Here is a 15,768-nt window from a genome sequence, read left to right as displayed (position 1 = left end):
CTTGGAGAAAAGAGGTTCATTTTTATCCATTACATATAGTCTTTTGATGCGTGTTTCGCTAAGTGACTACTACATAGGACGAAATCTATCTAGCACATCTCAACTACACCAGCGACATTTGAGACGCCATTCTCAATCTCTCTTCCACTTGCCTCCACCCTTACAAAACCGAGTGATTGAGTCACGACTGCCTTAGTTTCGAACCCAGTCTTGTTAACACTGACAACCTCACTCAAGCTTCCGTTGGATACACCACCAAATACAGTCCAAACCCGATGCTCCGTAGCACCATTCCAACTCATGTAGACTTCCGTACCATTGCTTGACTTGCACGCGTACACATCTGGCTTCGAGCTAGGCTTACCAACCCACTCAGCCTTGTAGCTGCGGTAGCTCTGTACCGACTCCGCCTCGCCCCAGGATACGCTTAGCACTACGTTGCCGTCTTGATCGAACTCCTTCAGCGTTGGAACGCTTCCGTATCCCATCACGATGTTACCGGAAGGGAGCACTTCCATGTTGCCTTGGCTGACCGAGTAAATGGTGTCGTCGGGGTCGGCGAGTTCTTGTAGCAACGACGCGGTCATGTCCTGCTCATCGATCGAAAGAAATATACCAGTGGTTTGGTTGACATGAGATACAACTGCGCTGTTGTCGTTGTTGAAGAGGGAGATCGTGGTCGTGTTGGGCAGTTGAGAGGGGTGTAGACGCGCGTCATGTTGATAGCAGAATGAGAGGTTGTTCATCAGAGTAAAATCGCCTCCGGAGTAGCCCTTATAACATGTTAGTTTCATGCTCGTTGCTACCAAACTTGGTGGTATATATAGAGAAAATGTATGCAAGACTCACATTCAATGTCCACTCAACCGTTCCGTTGCGGTTGACCTTGAAAATGGAGCAGTAGTGTCTTGACGAGATCAAGAAACTATCGTCGTCAAACCTCTCCACAGAATTGATGTGAAACGGTCCCCAAGGATAACTGCTGTTCCTGCCTAAGTCACCAAGCGGATATGTAGGCACAGCACTGGCGAGCGTAACCTGATCCACATGGTCGAGATGGCTCCATTGCCAAAGCACCTCACTATTCGTCACGTTGAGCTCCAGCACAATGGAGTCTACAACCCAGCCATCCTTTGGGCCGCCAATAGATGACAGATCCCACGGCGTAACATTCACAGCTCCAACGAACATTGTACCCTCGGGCGTGATGAGATTCTCGTGCATGTCGATCCAGCTGAAAGGCTGATACTGCGTGGGATCGTACAGGGGAGAAATGCTCTCCAATGGATATGTCGAGTTCCACAGTGTGACGTTATATATGTTCTCGTACTGTTGGTTGAGGATGTAGATTATCCCATATCCAAAACCCCATGGCTCGCTGAAAGAGACACCAGCGAAGTAGGCAAGTACAGGTTCGCCGAAGAGCGTAGTCCTTCGGAATGCGGCATAGTCGCCATATCCTGACTGCCAGACTAGTTCACCATCTTCTCGGAAAATGTTAAGGCTGTAGTTGTGCGATTCGCTACCGCTCAAGGGGAAGAGAATCTGCCCTGGCGAGGTAGTACCAGTCTTGTTGATAGAGAGCACTGGAGGCTCGAATCCTGCGCGTGATTTGAAGGTTTGCCATGGCCATTGTGGAGCCGCGTTGTTCTGGGCATGTACAAGAAGGAAAGCCAACGAGGCGAGGAGGATGCTTTGAAGACGCATGTTATAACGGTCGCGTAGTTGGAACCACAAAGCACAGGTGTCAAGGCCAGTGAAGCCTTCGAAGTGTTCATTCTTATACGTTCCATGGTTACATCGCTGGACTACATCGCGCACCCCTCAGTACCGGAGCCTTTCACGGAGGCGGTGATGCATGGAGGATTGCAGACTTTTCCTACACCTTGTCGCAACACGAGTACTCTGCCAGATATGGAGCTTCAAGCGGTCGGTGGGACGCGTGCGATTTGGCCTTTAGTGGGGCTAATTATCAATCTCATCTTATCAGATGCAGATCAATCCGACATCGGGTTTCGCGGAGATCTTTCGGTGGCCTTGGCGATGATGAACGTTATCTTCTGAACAAGTTTTGCGCCACTAACGAGCTTCTTGGGTAAAGCTCCATCGCTCAGTCGGACGATACAGGAATATTTACCACCGGCATAAGTGCAGGAAGAATATGGATGGTGATGATGATGATTGAGATGATGTAGCTCGGCATGCAGGAGCAGGGAGCTTCGAGAACTTGCAGATGACACTAATACATTCTAGTCCTTAGCACCAGTGACGAGAGGGTTATCGTCAAAGCTTACATCCGTGGACGTTTGACAACCAACAACATCGATCAGATCCAAATCTGGACAGCCATATGATCTTTGCCTTGTTCACCTGGCTGCACAACAGTCATGACATCGCTTGTGCATATCGTACGCCATGGTGAAGCACTTCATAACGTTCAGCGGGGCTATCCGGACAGAGATCCGCCATTGACAAAAGCCGGCAACGCCTCCACCAAACGCATCAATCTCAATGTTCGGCCAGACCTGATTCTTATCTCACCCATGACACGCACGATCGAAACTGCTATGAACCTTTTCCCATTCTTGACTGGGGCAGGTCCTTGGGAAGTTCCTACCCAGATCTGGCCCAATCTTCGTGAAGCCAACGACGCCATTTGCAACAAAGGTCTTTCACGGGCAGAGCTGGTATCGAAATTTCCGCAGTTCGACTTCTCTGAATGTCATGAAGAGTGGGACTATCCAGAACACAGCATAGAAAGCGCTACTACGCGTGCAGAAAATGTACGACGAAGGTTGAAACATCTGTCCGCAACATACAGCAACATCGTTGTTATTACGCATCGAGGTATCAAAGCTTTCCTTGTGAAGGGGAAGCGCTTTGGACTAGCCGAGACAAGGTGCTACCGCTTTGCTACTGAGGAAGAAACCCAGGATGACAAGATCAGAAGAGGCGTCAACACTGATACAGGAGAAGAGCAAGATTTTGGACCGACGGTGTTGATATTGGAAGAAAGTCAAAGAAAAGATCGGTGAAGCTGCGGGTCGTTCGACTCAGGCATATGAAGACGTGCATGAGAAGGGATAAAGTCTCTTCCGGAACACATCGTGCCGTGCACGTCACAACCGGAGCCAGCAAAGCATCCGGGCCATGAACTCCGTAGGTAGTGATTGGGCTAGTACCGCCAAAAGCATCACAGATACCCCACCATAATTCCATGTCTCATGACTCAAGACTTCAAGAACGAAAAGAGATCATAAACTACGAGGACATAGCAACTTGTTTACGTGTAGAACACATGCAGGAATCAAGGCGTTCTCACAACGAAGCAATGACTATCTTGGACGGATTGTGCGGACTTCGGCTTTGAGTGATATACACCAACGACAAAGGTCGGTATGATCTTGATACTTGACTGCTAACGCGCTGTCCCCATTGCTTCAGCTTGCGCTATGCGCTCGGTTCCCCTTGCCCATGTGCCGTCTTCTGTTGAGTTGTCGACTTGGTCCAATCTAAACCTGTACGTAACCTTGCGATAGTTTCTCTCCGCGCTACATTTCCACTTTCTTGCTCAACAAACTGATCTAATTCAAGTTCGGTTGGCCGCTGATCGAATGCTACGGGATCTGTTCCTTGTTCCTCCTTAGGTGTGATCAAAGCTGCCATGACTTCACGCTCTTTCATACGCCACAAGAACCAAGTACCTACTACCACAATTAAGGTCAATACAATCGTAACCAAGAAGTACAGCCAGATCCATTGAGAGTATATGCGACCACCTAAGTCATCGTTGAAACTGAAAAACGTGGTGCTGAAGAAAGTCTGCAATTGTTAGGCTGACATGCGTCGACTTTGTGTGTCACGGTTAGACTCACAGCAGTGACTAGATGCAAGTTTACGAGGTCAGTGAATGTCTCGCATGCAGTTCGTACGAGAGCATTACTTACACGTTGCCGGTAAGAAGAAAATGGTAATCGCAGCAATTATTCTCATGACGGCACTGTCGCGGGATGTTGATATTGCTACGCTTTGAGACGATTGCGCCAGACTAGTGCTCGTGCTCGCCAAACGAAGACTTGTCGCTGAGTCGCGCTGCGCAATTGCACTATAGACCTGGAGAAGAACATGTCAGAATACTGCCAAAAGGTCTATGAGACACTCACAGTTTGTACTATGGCTTGTCCTCGCTTGGATACGTATTCTGCTCGATCCTCAAGCCCCACGTTCCAGGATCGCAGCTCGGAATTGGTATCAAGGAGCAATTGCTCGATTTCAGTCGATTCGTCTTCGGGTACCCCATTATTGTCTGCTTGCCTTTTGTATCTCCTTGCAACCTGATCAAGAAACTCGAGCATACGTGTAGTGCTTTTGCAAAGCAGGACTATAAATGCGAGATTGGTGTTCACAGCGTTTAGGTCTTTCGAGAGCGTACTGAAGTCGATACTTGACAGCTCAGGGTTATCATAGTGATCGAATCGGATGCCTATCCTTCTCTCATTCCAATAGATTTTATCTTGCCAAAGGTTCAGTGCTTTCACTCGCTGCTCAAGATTGAAGCGCACGATGATACTTGGCACTAAGAATGCTGACATGCTGGAGGCGCCTCCTTGAATCGCGTATGAAAACCGATCGTAGTTGTTGCTTGCAAGGCCATGCATAAAGATGTACATATGTTTAGTGGAGAAATCGTAGGTGAAAGAAGCGCTCACACACACATGAGACATTGCTCCGGGTACTGACTGCAAGATGAAACCTAGTACGATGAGCTCAGTAGCATATTTGGACTAATGTGTCTCTGCTCCTTACTTAGGTATTGCTTTCGCATTGCTTTTGGAGACCTATGCCGCAGAAACGAGGGCAGTTGGGGAATAGCGAAGACGTAGGTTGCCGCCTTGTAGTCCAGCACGCGCGCATAGATTTCTGGTATCCGTGCAAAGAGAGCAATGCGTCTGAACGTATGCGATGACAGAGGTACCGGCGTCATATTGCCATTGTAATCTCCTATGCGTCTGGACCAGCTACGACGAGAACATGTTAGCATTGCAGCCGGTATACGATTCAAAGAACATGCGCACAACAACTTAATGGTCTCCACGTTCGCTGGCTGCTCAATCTTGCTTCCATATGTCTTCGTCTATGTTAGCGTATATCCACAATGGACTTCTGACAGACTTGCCGAAAAATCATTTTCAATGTATCCGTCAATTAGATCATCAGTCACCTGCAGCCTCTTTGTATGACCATCACTAGTCACTTCGATTAGGATGACAGGTGCTTGTTTGTCCTCTATGAAGGCCAGCGGTGAATGCCCTGTCGCCATAGCTGTGGTGAGGCCTTAAGGGAAGGTTTCCTATGCCTGTAGGGAAGGTAAACCAAGACTGGACACGTTGCCAGTAAAATGTCCGCTCAATGATTGGAGTGGCATAATATCGCGATCTGTTGTCGCTCGTTTGAGCTGAATGACACGAGGAGCTGCTGTGGGGGCCAGAATGGCTTCTCCATCGTGATTGGTGGGCAACAAGTGGCTGCATCAATTCGCGAGCATTTGACTGAACAGACCATGTAATCAATCAAGATGCGAACCTCAACACATGCTGTTGTACATGTCAATAATACGAAGCACTGATGTAAAAGGCTGGAGTGGCGGGTGCTCATGTCCTGAAGCACTTGAAGAACTAAGCCACTTGCACAAATCAAATCTACTGCTCAAAGATCGCGTCGCACACATGATGAACTGCTCAAACGAACACACGAACGACAACTTTTTGATACAACCGCCTAACACTATAACAGCTACATGCGCATGTCCTAGCGACCTTGCTTGCTGTAGCAAAGAGAGAGCCGACGAAAGCCGAGTGGAAAGGAACAGGCGTATACTTGGCATAATCAAGCGACCTTCCTGCAAACCAGAGCATGTCAAAAGATTGTGCCGCACTTGCATATCCTGCGCACGACTACTCGTCTACTTTTAACTCGCCATTTTCAGCGCCACGCAGAGCGTCGAGCGCACGGTCCAGTTCCTGTTCAGCTACCATGACCGTCCCGGCACGCGCGGTGCTCAGATAACTCATTTCAACAGGATCTTCCAGCTGTCCTGTCGTTTCGCCAACCAATCTGCCGGCTACACCACACACAATACCCGTGCTTTCCATTGGCAAATCCCGTAGATCCAATGTGATGGGCGTCAGAAACTCATCTCTTGAGCCGAGGAGAGTATCTTGCGCAAAATGCGGCAACAGAGTGTGGTCGAACAGCAATGCCGCAGATTCGGTGTCAGTTAGCGTGAGGGATAAAAATTTCGGATATGGTTGGGTGATGAGGCATTTTACGAGACCGAGATGGAGTGCGTCGTCGGCGGCAGTCGTCATGCTGTTGCGATTTCGAGCTTGGTTCATGCCATTTGCGCTATCCCGGCGACCGGCACACTGAACGAGTCGGATACTGGAATCTACTGTAGGGACAATACTTCGACGCTTGAGCGTTGCAAAGGTCCTGGTTTGAAGCTCTGAAATAGTGGTTGGCGGAGGGGTACTGGGCGGTTGAACTTCGAGTGACGCGGCTGAGTGTTTGCGGCCATGTTGGAACGAGTTGACGTATGAAGAAGTGTCCTTTTCGAACTGGAAACCACGTTCCTCTAGTGCCTGCACGACCTGTGATCGATGTCGCAACGGGACCAGAATGTAGTCGGAGAAATAAGTGGTAATAAAGAAGATGGGACTAGAATAAAGTCAGTCTCAAGTGTAATCTCTACGGCGATTACTACTCACATTCCAGCCAGAGCGAGAGGACTCGTAAGCTCCAAGACGCGTTGGCCTGCGTCAAGTCCTTCACCATCGACTTGCATTACAACAAAGTCGTCTGCAGTGATACTGACAGACTCTTTTGATTCAGCATCCAACAAATTGAGAACAGGCACGAACAGTTCACTCGCAAGTGTCCTTGAGCATACTATGGAGCACTCGACTGGCGTGATAGAGATATTCACAAAGGGATGCTCGCAAGGCCAGCCTTTCGGAGGCTGCACCGCACCAGAACCGTTCCCGAAAGCCTTGCGCGTTGCATTGGGCAATACTAGTTGAAGAATTGACTGAAGAAAGTTGCGATACAGGTGCAGCGGGATGTGTATCAGAGCAAGTTGAGTGTCCTTAGAGGTGATCATGTTAGCTGATGTCCATGGAAGAGAAAATTTTGTGTGGGAGGCAAATGATAAGAGTTGCCTTTCCGTATGTGGTGCATGAAGGACCCGCCACCAAGGCTCCCTCCGGTGTAAGACACGGACACTTTTGTTACCATGCAATGCAGCAAGGCGCATGAGGAAGAGAAAGCCCACGTACCAGAATTCGGATGTTGGCACTGAGAAGTGTCAAAGACGAGTCCATTACGTGCTACAAAAATGAGATAAGAATAGGCGTTCTCGATGACGATCGCTCGCGTGCCGTGGGTAGCTGGCTGCGGGACTCTTTTCCGATTCGGTAAGTCGGGTTTGACACGACTTGCTAGAGGGCCCGTGGAGCCTCCAGGAACAGTGGAAAAAGCAAGCTTATCGTTGTTCCGAGAGTCTTGGTAAAGCAATGATGGTATGCAGCCACAGATAAAAATGCGGGGGATCTGACCAGGCTATCGGTTGATGTGTTCTTGTCCAACAGGCCAGTGTGAAGTATTGTTCTTGAAGCCGAAATTCATCCCACAAACTGGGTATGTGTTACTGGGAAATGGAATGTGTAGTGCCTGGATACCGAGAGAGTATATGGCACAGAGGTGCTGTGAGCAATCGTACCGATTCAGTTGCGGACCGATGGCATGCGTGAAAATGACACAATCGCAGGGCACGGTTTAGAGGCCGCTCTATGTGACTTTGAGTCGTGGCTTACTTAGGACGAAATGCCGTGAGTCTGGGGTAGAGATGCAGCGTGGGGATCAATGCAGGTGACCCTTGTCTAATTGGCTGGGAGGCTCCCGGATGGTGCAGATGGGTGAACCCTAAAGTTGGTTTTCAGGGCAGCGTGCGCAATGCGCGGGGCGAGCTGGGCGCGTGGGGTAGCACACTGGACGGGAATGAACACTGAGATGACGGCTGGACGCAAGAATCGGTCCTGCGCGTAGAGCGGATGCTGCTGCTGACGTCGACTGTGAAGGCGTGGGACAGAACCCGGTCGGTGGATAGCGGGTGTAGTGAGGGACAGCTGTTGGCGCTGGTGGGGTGGATCAGTGAGTGCTAGGAAGCATCAACGCTTTATGTGAGTCGAAATGCAAGTGGAGATATCCGCCGGGTGTGGTGACTCGAAGAGGCACTCCGAGAATTTTCCACGATGGCGCGGCCATAATGCTGGGAAATTGCCTCTGTGGCCGGCGGCAAGCAACAGTCAGCGAGTAGATCGAGTCAGCTTCGAAATATGGATGGGACGTCAGAGGCAGCCACAATAGTGCATCCCTTTGATGCTGGTGTCATGCAGCACTTGATGAGCTGCAAGCAGACCTTGGGGTTGTCCGTGCTCCATGCCAACCACCAGCACTCATGCCGCGATTGCAATCCGACCTGCACCCAATCTCTCTCATGCTTGAGGGTACCTGATCGACGCCAGCAACACTGCCAGAGTTCCACAGCGTTAAAGACGACGTTTTCACGGCGCCGACGGGCAGACTCTCGGGGAGCCTTGCGAAAACGATCACACGTCTTTTAAACCTCACACGAGATGACGAACGCCATGCCTCTCAGCGTGAGCTACGCATCTGGAGTCCCTGACCCCAGCAACACATGGGATAGCAGCTCCACAGAGTCCATGGGTGTTGCAGGATATGATTGCGTGCATGCAGTATTGCCCTTTGTCCCTGAGCGGGAAGCCGAGCATAGCCGCCGCTGTCGACCGGACCCTGATTGTTTATCACTCTTTGCTCCACACGTCGCGATACGCGCAGATACCACCACCTGTTCCGCGGTCGGCACTGCTAGAGGATAGACAAGAGGTCGGCGATGAGTGTCAGAGCAACCAGTACCTTGGTGCGCGCTGTCGTGTAACTAGAGAGGCGCATACCCCGCATCATCTGTCATTTCGCCTGTGCACCGCATCCTTCGAGGATTGTACGTTCACTGGACCCTTCGCAATGACGTGCACGCGAGTCCAGAGGACGAACGGCTACCCGCAGCTCGGGAGAGCAGCGTCAACAAGGTGGGTCACTGTATCGTCGAGCTCGGAATTGGCCGATATCACCACCATGCGATGATGTCGTCTGCAGGACCCCTCTCGGTTCAGCATCCCGGACCCACAAGCGGACGCCGCATACGCAGCACGCACAATAAACAAGCTTGCGCGAGAGACGCTTCGAAACGTATGCGTGGGGGCTGCTCACGTTCTTACTGCGTCTGGTCCTCTTACCCCTCGCCAACTCATCCATTTTCTCCGCAGATTATAATGCTCGCTGTTATCCTTCCTACGCTTGACGGAAGCCGGCAGGTCTCCCGCCATGCATGACATGGAATTTGGTGGTAAGACATCGAATTGGATACATATGCAGCCTCCAAGACATCAGGGCCGCCTATGAAAGCTGATGATACCTCGCACAAGACATTGCACGATACGACTATGGAGTGCCGTTTGACAGCAATGTGGTCGCACTGCATCTAGAGATAATGCGATCTCTGTGCTATCTTTGCTCCCCAACGCGGTAGCTCGGAGCTCAAGCTGAATTTTGATGGGCATGACTGGAGCGCGGTGCCCACGGCCGGCTCACTCCGTATACGAACCGTGACCGATCATGGACTGCTACTCCAGCAGATGATCACCAAACGAAGCGCGACCGATAAGCCATCTGAAAAGAGCCCACTTGGTCCCACAGAGAACGAGAAGAAATTTATTACGACTGCCTGGGCAGTCAAGTCCGCTCAGTAGAAACGTCATGCTGCGTAGTATCACACCGCATGAACGAAGGGCGTGAGATCACGATATCAAAGACGCATTTTAAGGATCTCGTGCACCCGATGGGGTCACACGGTCAGCTATGGGCATACATCTAGCTTTCCTAGTATGGAGCAGACGGCCTGAAAACTTCATGGCCACTCAAACACTGGGTATCACTTTTTCATGGCGCCCATCACTTTTGCCTGGCCATTGGACATTCCAATGTTTCGGTGTGGGTTTCGAAATGTCATACCTTGCGGTCAAGATACTATCATGTTGTATGGAAGCCGTATGGCTGCGTTGAAGAGCTATTACGTTCTGAGAAGAATATGCCGTTTTTGGCACAGCCCACATCGTGATGACGTTAACTTCAGAGTTACTACTCTGGTCGTTTCGATACGTACTCGTAGTCCAGCTGGAAAGGAGTGGCTTTAATCCGAGCGTGTAGCGACTGAGTGAGAATGCAGTGATCCAGCAGAACTATTGGGAGAGTATTTGTACGACGGATGTGATATAAGTATCTAAGTACTTGGATATCAAAGTGAACAGGACGTATGGATGGCGGTGGTTTGGTCTGTGATATAATCAGTCGTCAACCTGTTCGTTTATCGGAATCGATGCATTGAAAATCATTGTTCAACAGTCATTTTGCGCTTCAGAGTAGATGAGACTCGACGGACGCAGTAGCATAGCTTTCACTGGGATTCAAAATGAATCGTAATATTGGTCCGTGCATTGGCGCTTGACTCGCAGGACAGAATGTAGTCGCGTTACCACAACAAACAGACACGGGTATCACAATTCTTATCGTTATCCAGCATCACGACACCGCGACGCTCCCTGTCCATAGTCGCATGTAATAATCATGGTCCAAACACATTCATCGTATACGGCCAGCCCCACGCGCTTCCAATCGCCTCAACGCAGTCCAGCGCGTCGCCCGTCCCAAGATGGATCGCAATATGAAATGGATCTCGATGCTCTGGGCCTCAATTCCACGTTCGAGTCGACCGAACTAGAAGACCACCACCAACCGCCCGTCGATCACGTAGACACGAGCGAGATTGAAGGGCCAGAAGACTTCACCATGAACATGACCTACTGGATGACGGCAGATCTCCCGCTGGCGCAGATAAAATCGCGGAAAGAAGCCAACACAAAACGACCCGTGATAAGAATGGACGCTATACAGGATGGAAGTGAGAGCAGGCAGGCAACAGAAGTGGGCGAGCCGGCAGTCGTGGTGGAGGACACGGAGCAGAGGAGAAAGAGTCGATCTCGCACCACTTCCCCTACGAGGCGCGCAAACGGCACAAAGAATGAGCGTCAGCACAGTATACCAGCATCTGAGCGGTCTATGGAAAACGAGGAGAAGGTCCGGAGCTTTCTCAGCAATCTACCAGACACGGAGATGGAGGGCGCAATCACAGGGACGCCGCTACATGCACCAAGACATAGTTATCTACAAGTCCCACGATCCTCACCTCCGAAAGCCCGATCTTTGCAACCCACCGTCGAGGACTACGATACACCGCGCAAGCCTACCCAAGAGACGGTCATACGCCACACCTCGGCCATCATCGATACAAGTGAGCAGGATGTGGCTCGGAATAAGATCGCAGAGCTGCAACATCGCCTTGAACAACACGAATCCACTTCGAGATCGCGCATTACCGAACTCGAGACAATCCTATCGTATACCCGCTCAGAGCTCGAGAGCACACGCAACGACAACTACAAGCATAAGGAGAAGGTGTCAAACCTAGAGAAGAAAATGGAACAGCAACGTGCAGACGATGAAGCAGCTCACGCAGCTGCGGATGCCGACATGAAAGCGCGAGAGGATGCGTTGGAGACCAGGATGCATGACTTCGGAGAAGAGATGCGTCTCCAAAACCTCACCAAGCTGGAGACCATGCTGGAAGAGTTTGAACGGCAACGAAAATCTCTCGAAGAATCGAAACGACAACTCACCGAAGAGGTCGAAGACAAGGACATGAAGCTAGAGGAAGTTCAAGCAGAGCTGGCACAGGTACGCCAAATACACGAGCGTGAACTCCACGACCTGAAGGAGACGCAACTCCACGAAGCTGGACATGGTAGTGAAGATGCGGAAAAGGAGCGTCTATTGTTGACCGAGCAACTTTCCTCGGTCCAAGCGCGAGCGAATGCTTTGCAATCAAGCCTTGAAACGGCTACATCCGACGCAAAGGCAGCTCGTGAGGAGGCTCGAAGAAGAGACGAGGTGCATTCCGCTATCGCACTCAAAGCTCAACGCCACACAGCCCGCATTGCCGAACTGGAAGGCCAACTCCAGGCTGCCAAATTTGAAATTGAATGCTCACACGCCGATGTGGCAGCTAAGCAGCAGCTGTTTCATACAAATCTTGATCTCAACTCTCGACTCCGCACTCTGCAGTCAGAGCTGGAGACCGCACGGAGGGACCTCACCGCAACGGATCAGGGGACTCGTCGCTCGGCCGATCTGGAGACTTGCGTGAGAGATCTTCAGTCACAACTCGAAGCCGTCCGCGCGGAAAGTACGACGAAGGAACAGCACCGATCGAACACAGGTGATCTGAAGAAGCGTTTCGGTTCTCTTGAGACGCAGCTTGCATCTGCGCTTGCAGACCTAGCTGCTAAAGATCAACAATTGCAGAGTACATCCGCTCTACAAAGATACGTCAAGTCGCTAGAGTCGCAACTAGAGCGTCCTGGCATCGGAGTATCTGCGAGCGATGGACACACCCCGCAGGTAGCGGAGCTCGAAGCGCGCATAAGATCCTTGCAGTCCCAACTGCTATCCGTTCAGTCCGACCTATCTGCAAAAGAACAAGAGATTTCCTCTTTTGTTGAATCGCAAGAGCATGCTGAGCAACGATTGAACACGGCCCAGGGTCGGCTACAGAGTCTCGAGACGGGCAACACGAATCTTCGCCAGCAGCTCGCAGAGGCTCATCGTGAGAGTGCCAAAGCCCGAGCTGACGCAGAATGCTTCAAGCAAGACTTGGAAGATGCCAACGACCGTCTGCGCGATGCTCGCGCCGAGGCAGATCGCCGTGTCAACGACCTCGAGAAGAAGCTGAACAAGATGAAGGAGTTGAAGATTGAAGCAGAGAACAAATACAAAGAGTTACGCGACCAACATGAAGACATGATAGAAGGACACGAGGCTATGATGGAGGACGTCCGCGACAAGGCGGAGGATGCTGTGCGCAAAGCCGGCGCAGTGCTCGAGCAAGAGCGTAGCGAGAAGAGGAGTCTTACCAAAGACCTCAAACGGGCTAAAGAAGAAGTCGAGAGGCTCCGCGCCGCCGCATCCGCAAAGCTGGAAGAGGAGACAGACGAAGACACTACGGTTTCATCATTTGCAACAGGGGCAAACGCAAAGGATAGCGAAATCGCTAATCTCCGCGAAATTATCCGCAAACAAGTCTCCGAAACAAAAACCCTCAAGTCCGAACTCTCCGCTCTTCGCAAGGACAACAAGACCCTTAAAGCAACATCCACATCCGCATCTCAAGACACAACAGCCACCTTGGAAGCCCAACTTTCCGTTCTTCGCTCCGAGAAAGCAGCCCTCGAGACACGTCTTGCGAACCAAGCTGCTGAAAACGACGCTATCAACAAACAAATGGATGAGAAATTAGCTACACTGCTTAGTAAACTTATGAAGGAGAAGGCTAAAACAGTGGTGGGTAAGCGTGATGGACAGTGGACCGAAAGTGTCAGGGAGATAGAGGAGGAGAAGAAGTTGCTTGGCAAAGTGTTGATGAGACAGTGGGGGAGGGAAGAGGTTGGTGTTGATGAAGAGAGAGAGGCAAAGGATGGGAAACAGGGGTACCGGTATAAATATGTCAAGAGATGATGGGTTAGGGCGCTCGTTGCATAGTACAGGCGTTATTGGTATTGGTATATTTGCGATATGACGAATTCATGACCTGGCCTACTCGGCCCAATTCCAGCTTCTTCATGATTCCTCCCGTTTGCCGTATGGTATTTTGCAAGCTACGACCATTTGCTTGACGTCCAATCGACACGAGCTCTCCGCGGCCCAACCTTATAACGCTGAGCTCAATTATGCTCCTTCTCTTACGGTAACTCCAACTACTCATCCCTTATAGCAGGCCTTTCCTGGCCAACTCGACCTTCTTTGCAAACTCGCCGTTGGCCCATCCTCCCTTGCTGCCACAGATCGCGATGCCGTCGCCGAGTTCGACTTTGTCTTCTACATTTTCCCAAGCGCAAGGGCAGTGGTGCGGGAAGTGGACGCAAGAAAGGGTGCCGGGGCAGAGGTAGTGAGAGCATTGTGCTGCGATGGAACATTAGCAGTGAATTTAGGTGTCTCGCCATTAGATGTGACTGTAGAACGTGTGCGATAGAAGTAGTGTGAACGGGTTGTGGACTAAGAACGAAGATGCGATGCGTAGAAAAGGAACAGATTGACGTACCGCCCTCGTATTGTGCCTGGTACCAGCTACTATCACTCCTCACATTCTGTGGCTCTTGATGTTGCTGTCCACCTCCACCACCGAACATCTGATCGAAGAAGCCGAATTGTGCGCTTGAGCACCATATGAAGGATGCGAGAACCGCGAGAATAATCTGGAATCGCGCCATGTTCGCTGTGAACGTGGAAATGTATGCAACGACTACACGACGACTTGTGAGGTTCAGTACACGGTATGCGGTATGCGGAAAGTGGATGATGTGGAGGTTTGGTCCAGTCAATGCAAACAGGCCAAACAAGGTAAAGTGGTGTGGCAGGGGTGTGGGCTTGGCGGAAACCCAGAGCTCGGTGGTCCGCAAAAAACTCCGCTAGAATATTCAAGCTTCGATATCGCGAACTCATCCTACGCGCCAACGAACCTTCACCTACCACGTTCGCTCCGCCAACACACATCTCACACCGTAGTTCTTCCGCAACTCCAATACCAACACGTTAGTCAACTCTACTGCCTCTGCGCTGGAGGAGCGCACGCCGCGCGATCCTAGTAGCTGCGAGACAAGACGAGAAGAGCGCAAACTGACGTTCCCACAGCATGCATCTTATGTACATCCCCGACCCGGCAAACCCGGCCAAGCGCATCTACACGCTGAAGAAGGTCATCGATGGCGAAGTCAGCAAGAGCGCGCATCCCGCTCGTTTCTCCCCCGACGACAAGTACTCGAGGCACAGGGTCACCATCAAGAAGCGCTACGGACTGCTTTTGACACAGCAGAGTATGTTGGAAACTATATGAGCCCTATAATGGGGTTTACCAGGGGAACTAGAGCTAACTGTGGGCACAGAGAACATGGTCGCTGAGAAGAACTAAGCGCATGAGGATATACGATCAATGTTATCACACGGACAAAGGACAGCGATGAGGGCTGATGATTTGGTGTGCGAAGTAGCTGGGGACGCGAGAGGGGATGTCGCGGGAGGCGAGCAAGAGGTGGAGGCATGACAAGGGCGTTCAACGGCGTATTGGCGAAAGAAAAGTCTTCAGACACGCGCCGACTTACTTCATGGCGGTACGGAGCGCCTAGATTTTCTCTTCAATGGGCAAATGGCAGGTTTTTGAATGCGACGATTACTATTATTCTTTCAGAAGCAGGTCGTGCGTGTTTGCTAACTGAGTGATCTGTGTCATGTGCTTCATCGCTACATCGTCTGTTGATCTGCAGGATTGACTCACGACAAGTGCTCGACGCTCATGATTCAAAGTTATAAAATTATGTATGTGTTATAGCTAAGATATACATGCGTCGCACGATGGCGACTTTGCCGAAAGAAAGGAATCTATAGGTATAAAGTCGAAGTAAAAATGTTCAAGGGAAAAGAAGTAAGGACACCAGACACCGTCACCTAAACACCAAGTCGATGGTC

The 15,768-nt window shown here is 50.8% G+C and overlaps 7 protein-coding genes across 7 annotated transcripts; 3 read left to right on the top strand and 4 right to left on the bottom strand.

Annotated features, from left to right (window-relative positions):
- Window positions 1–89: 89 nt before the first annotated feature.
- J4E82_004819 (uncharacterized protein) lies at window positions 90–1,707 on the bottom strand (the record flags this gene model as incomplete). Its single annotated transcript, XM_051731093.1, has 2 exons — window positions 90–773; window positions 850–1,707. 2 exons carry the CDS (start codon window positions 1,705–1,707, stop codon window positions 90–92), a joined length of 1,542 nt encoding a protein of 513 aa, XP_051589028.1.
- Window positions 1,708–2,387: 680 nt separating this feature from the next.
- On the top strand, window positions 2,388–3,035 carry J4E82_004818 (uncharacterized protein; the record flags this gene model as incomplete). The annotated part of the gene is made up of 1 exon (XM_051731092.1): window positions 2,388–3,035. The coding sequence occupies one exon, from the start codon at window positions 2,388–2,390 to the stop codon at window positions 3,033–3,035; it is 648 nt and encodes a 215-aa protein (XP_051589027.1).
- A 415-nt stretch (window positions 3,036–3,450) lies between these two features.
- Window positions 3,451–4,592, bottom strand: J4E82_004817 (uncharacterized protein; the record flags this gene model as incomplete). Its single annotated transcript, XM_051731091.1, has 4 exons — window positions 3,451–3,822; window positions 3,876–3,883; window positions 3,948–4,113; window positions 4,164–4,592. The coding sequence occupies 4 exons, from the start codon at window positions 4,590–4,592 to the stop codon at window positions 3,451–3,453; spliced, it is 975 nt and encodes a 324-aa protein (XP_051589026.1).
- Window positions 4,593–5,954: 1,362 nt separating this feature from the next.
- Window positions 5,955–7,379, bottom strand: J4E82_004816 (uncharacterized protein; the record flags this gene model as incomplete). The annotated part of the gene is given in 4 exon segments (XM_051731090.1): window positions 5,955–6,717; window positions 6,768–7,144; window positions 7,335–7,353; window positions 7,372–7,379. 4 exon segments carry the CDS (start codon window positions 7,377–7,379, stop codon window positions 5,955–5,957), a joined length of 1,167 nt encoding a protein of 388 aa, XP_051589025.1.
- A 3,382-nt stretch (window positions 7,380–10,761) lies between these two features.
- J4E82_004815 (uncharacterized protein) lies at window positions 10,762–13,764 on the top strand (the record flags this gene model as incomplete). Its single annotated transcript, XM_051731089.1, has 1 exon — window positions 10,762–13,764. The coding sequence occupies one exon, from the start codon at window positions 10,762–10,764 to the stop codon at window positions 13,762–13,764; it is 3,003 nt and encodes a 1,000-aa protein (XP_051589024.1).
- Window positions 13,765–14,014: 250 nt separating this feature from the next.
- LCL2 (Long chronological lifespan protein 2) lies at window positions 14,015–14,516 on the bottom strand (the record flags this gene model as incomplete). Its single annotated transcript, XM_051731088.1, has 2 exons — window positions 14,015–14,208; window positions 14,348–14,516. 2 exons carry the CDS (start codon window positions 14,514–14,516, stop codon window positions 14,015–14,017), a joined length of 363 nt encoding a protein of 120 aa, XP_051589023.1.
- Window positions 14,517–14,938: 422 nt separating this feature from the next.
- On the top strand, window positions 14,939–15,214 carry NOP10 (snoRNP complex protein; the record flags this gene model as incomplete). Its single annotated transcript, XM_051731087.1, has 2 exons — window positions 14,939–15,119; window positions 15,189–15,214. The coding sequence occupies 2 exons, from the start codon at window positions 14,939–14,941 to the stop codon at window positions 15,212–15,214; spliced, it is 207 nt and encodes a 68-aa protein (XP_051589022.1).
- Between the last annotated feature and the right edge of the window lie 554 nt (window positions 15,215–15,768).

The sequence above is a fragment of the Alternaria postmessia genome (genome assembly GCF_024291825.1).
Source record: "Alternaria postmessia strain BMP 2775 chromosome Unknown scaffold_24, whole genome shotgun sequence".
NCBI classification, from domain to species: Eukaryota; Fungi; Ascomycota; class Dothideomycetes; order Pleosporales; family Pleosporaceae; genus Alternaria; species Alternaria postmessia.
The sequence above is the reverse complement of the archived record's forward strand: the minus strand, read 5'-3'. Positions and strand labels throughout refer to the sequence as shown.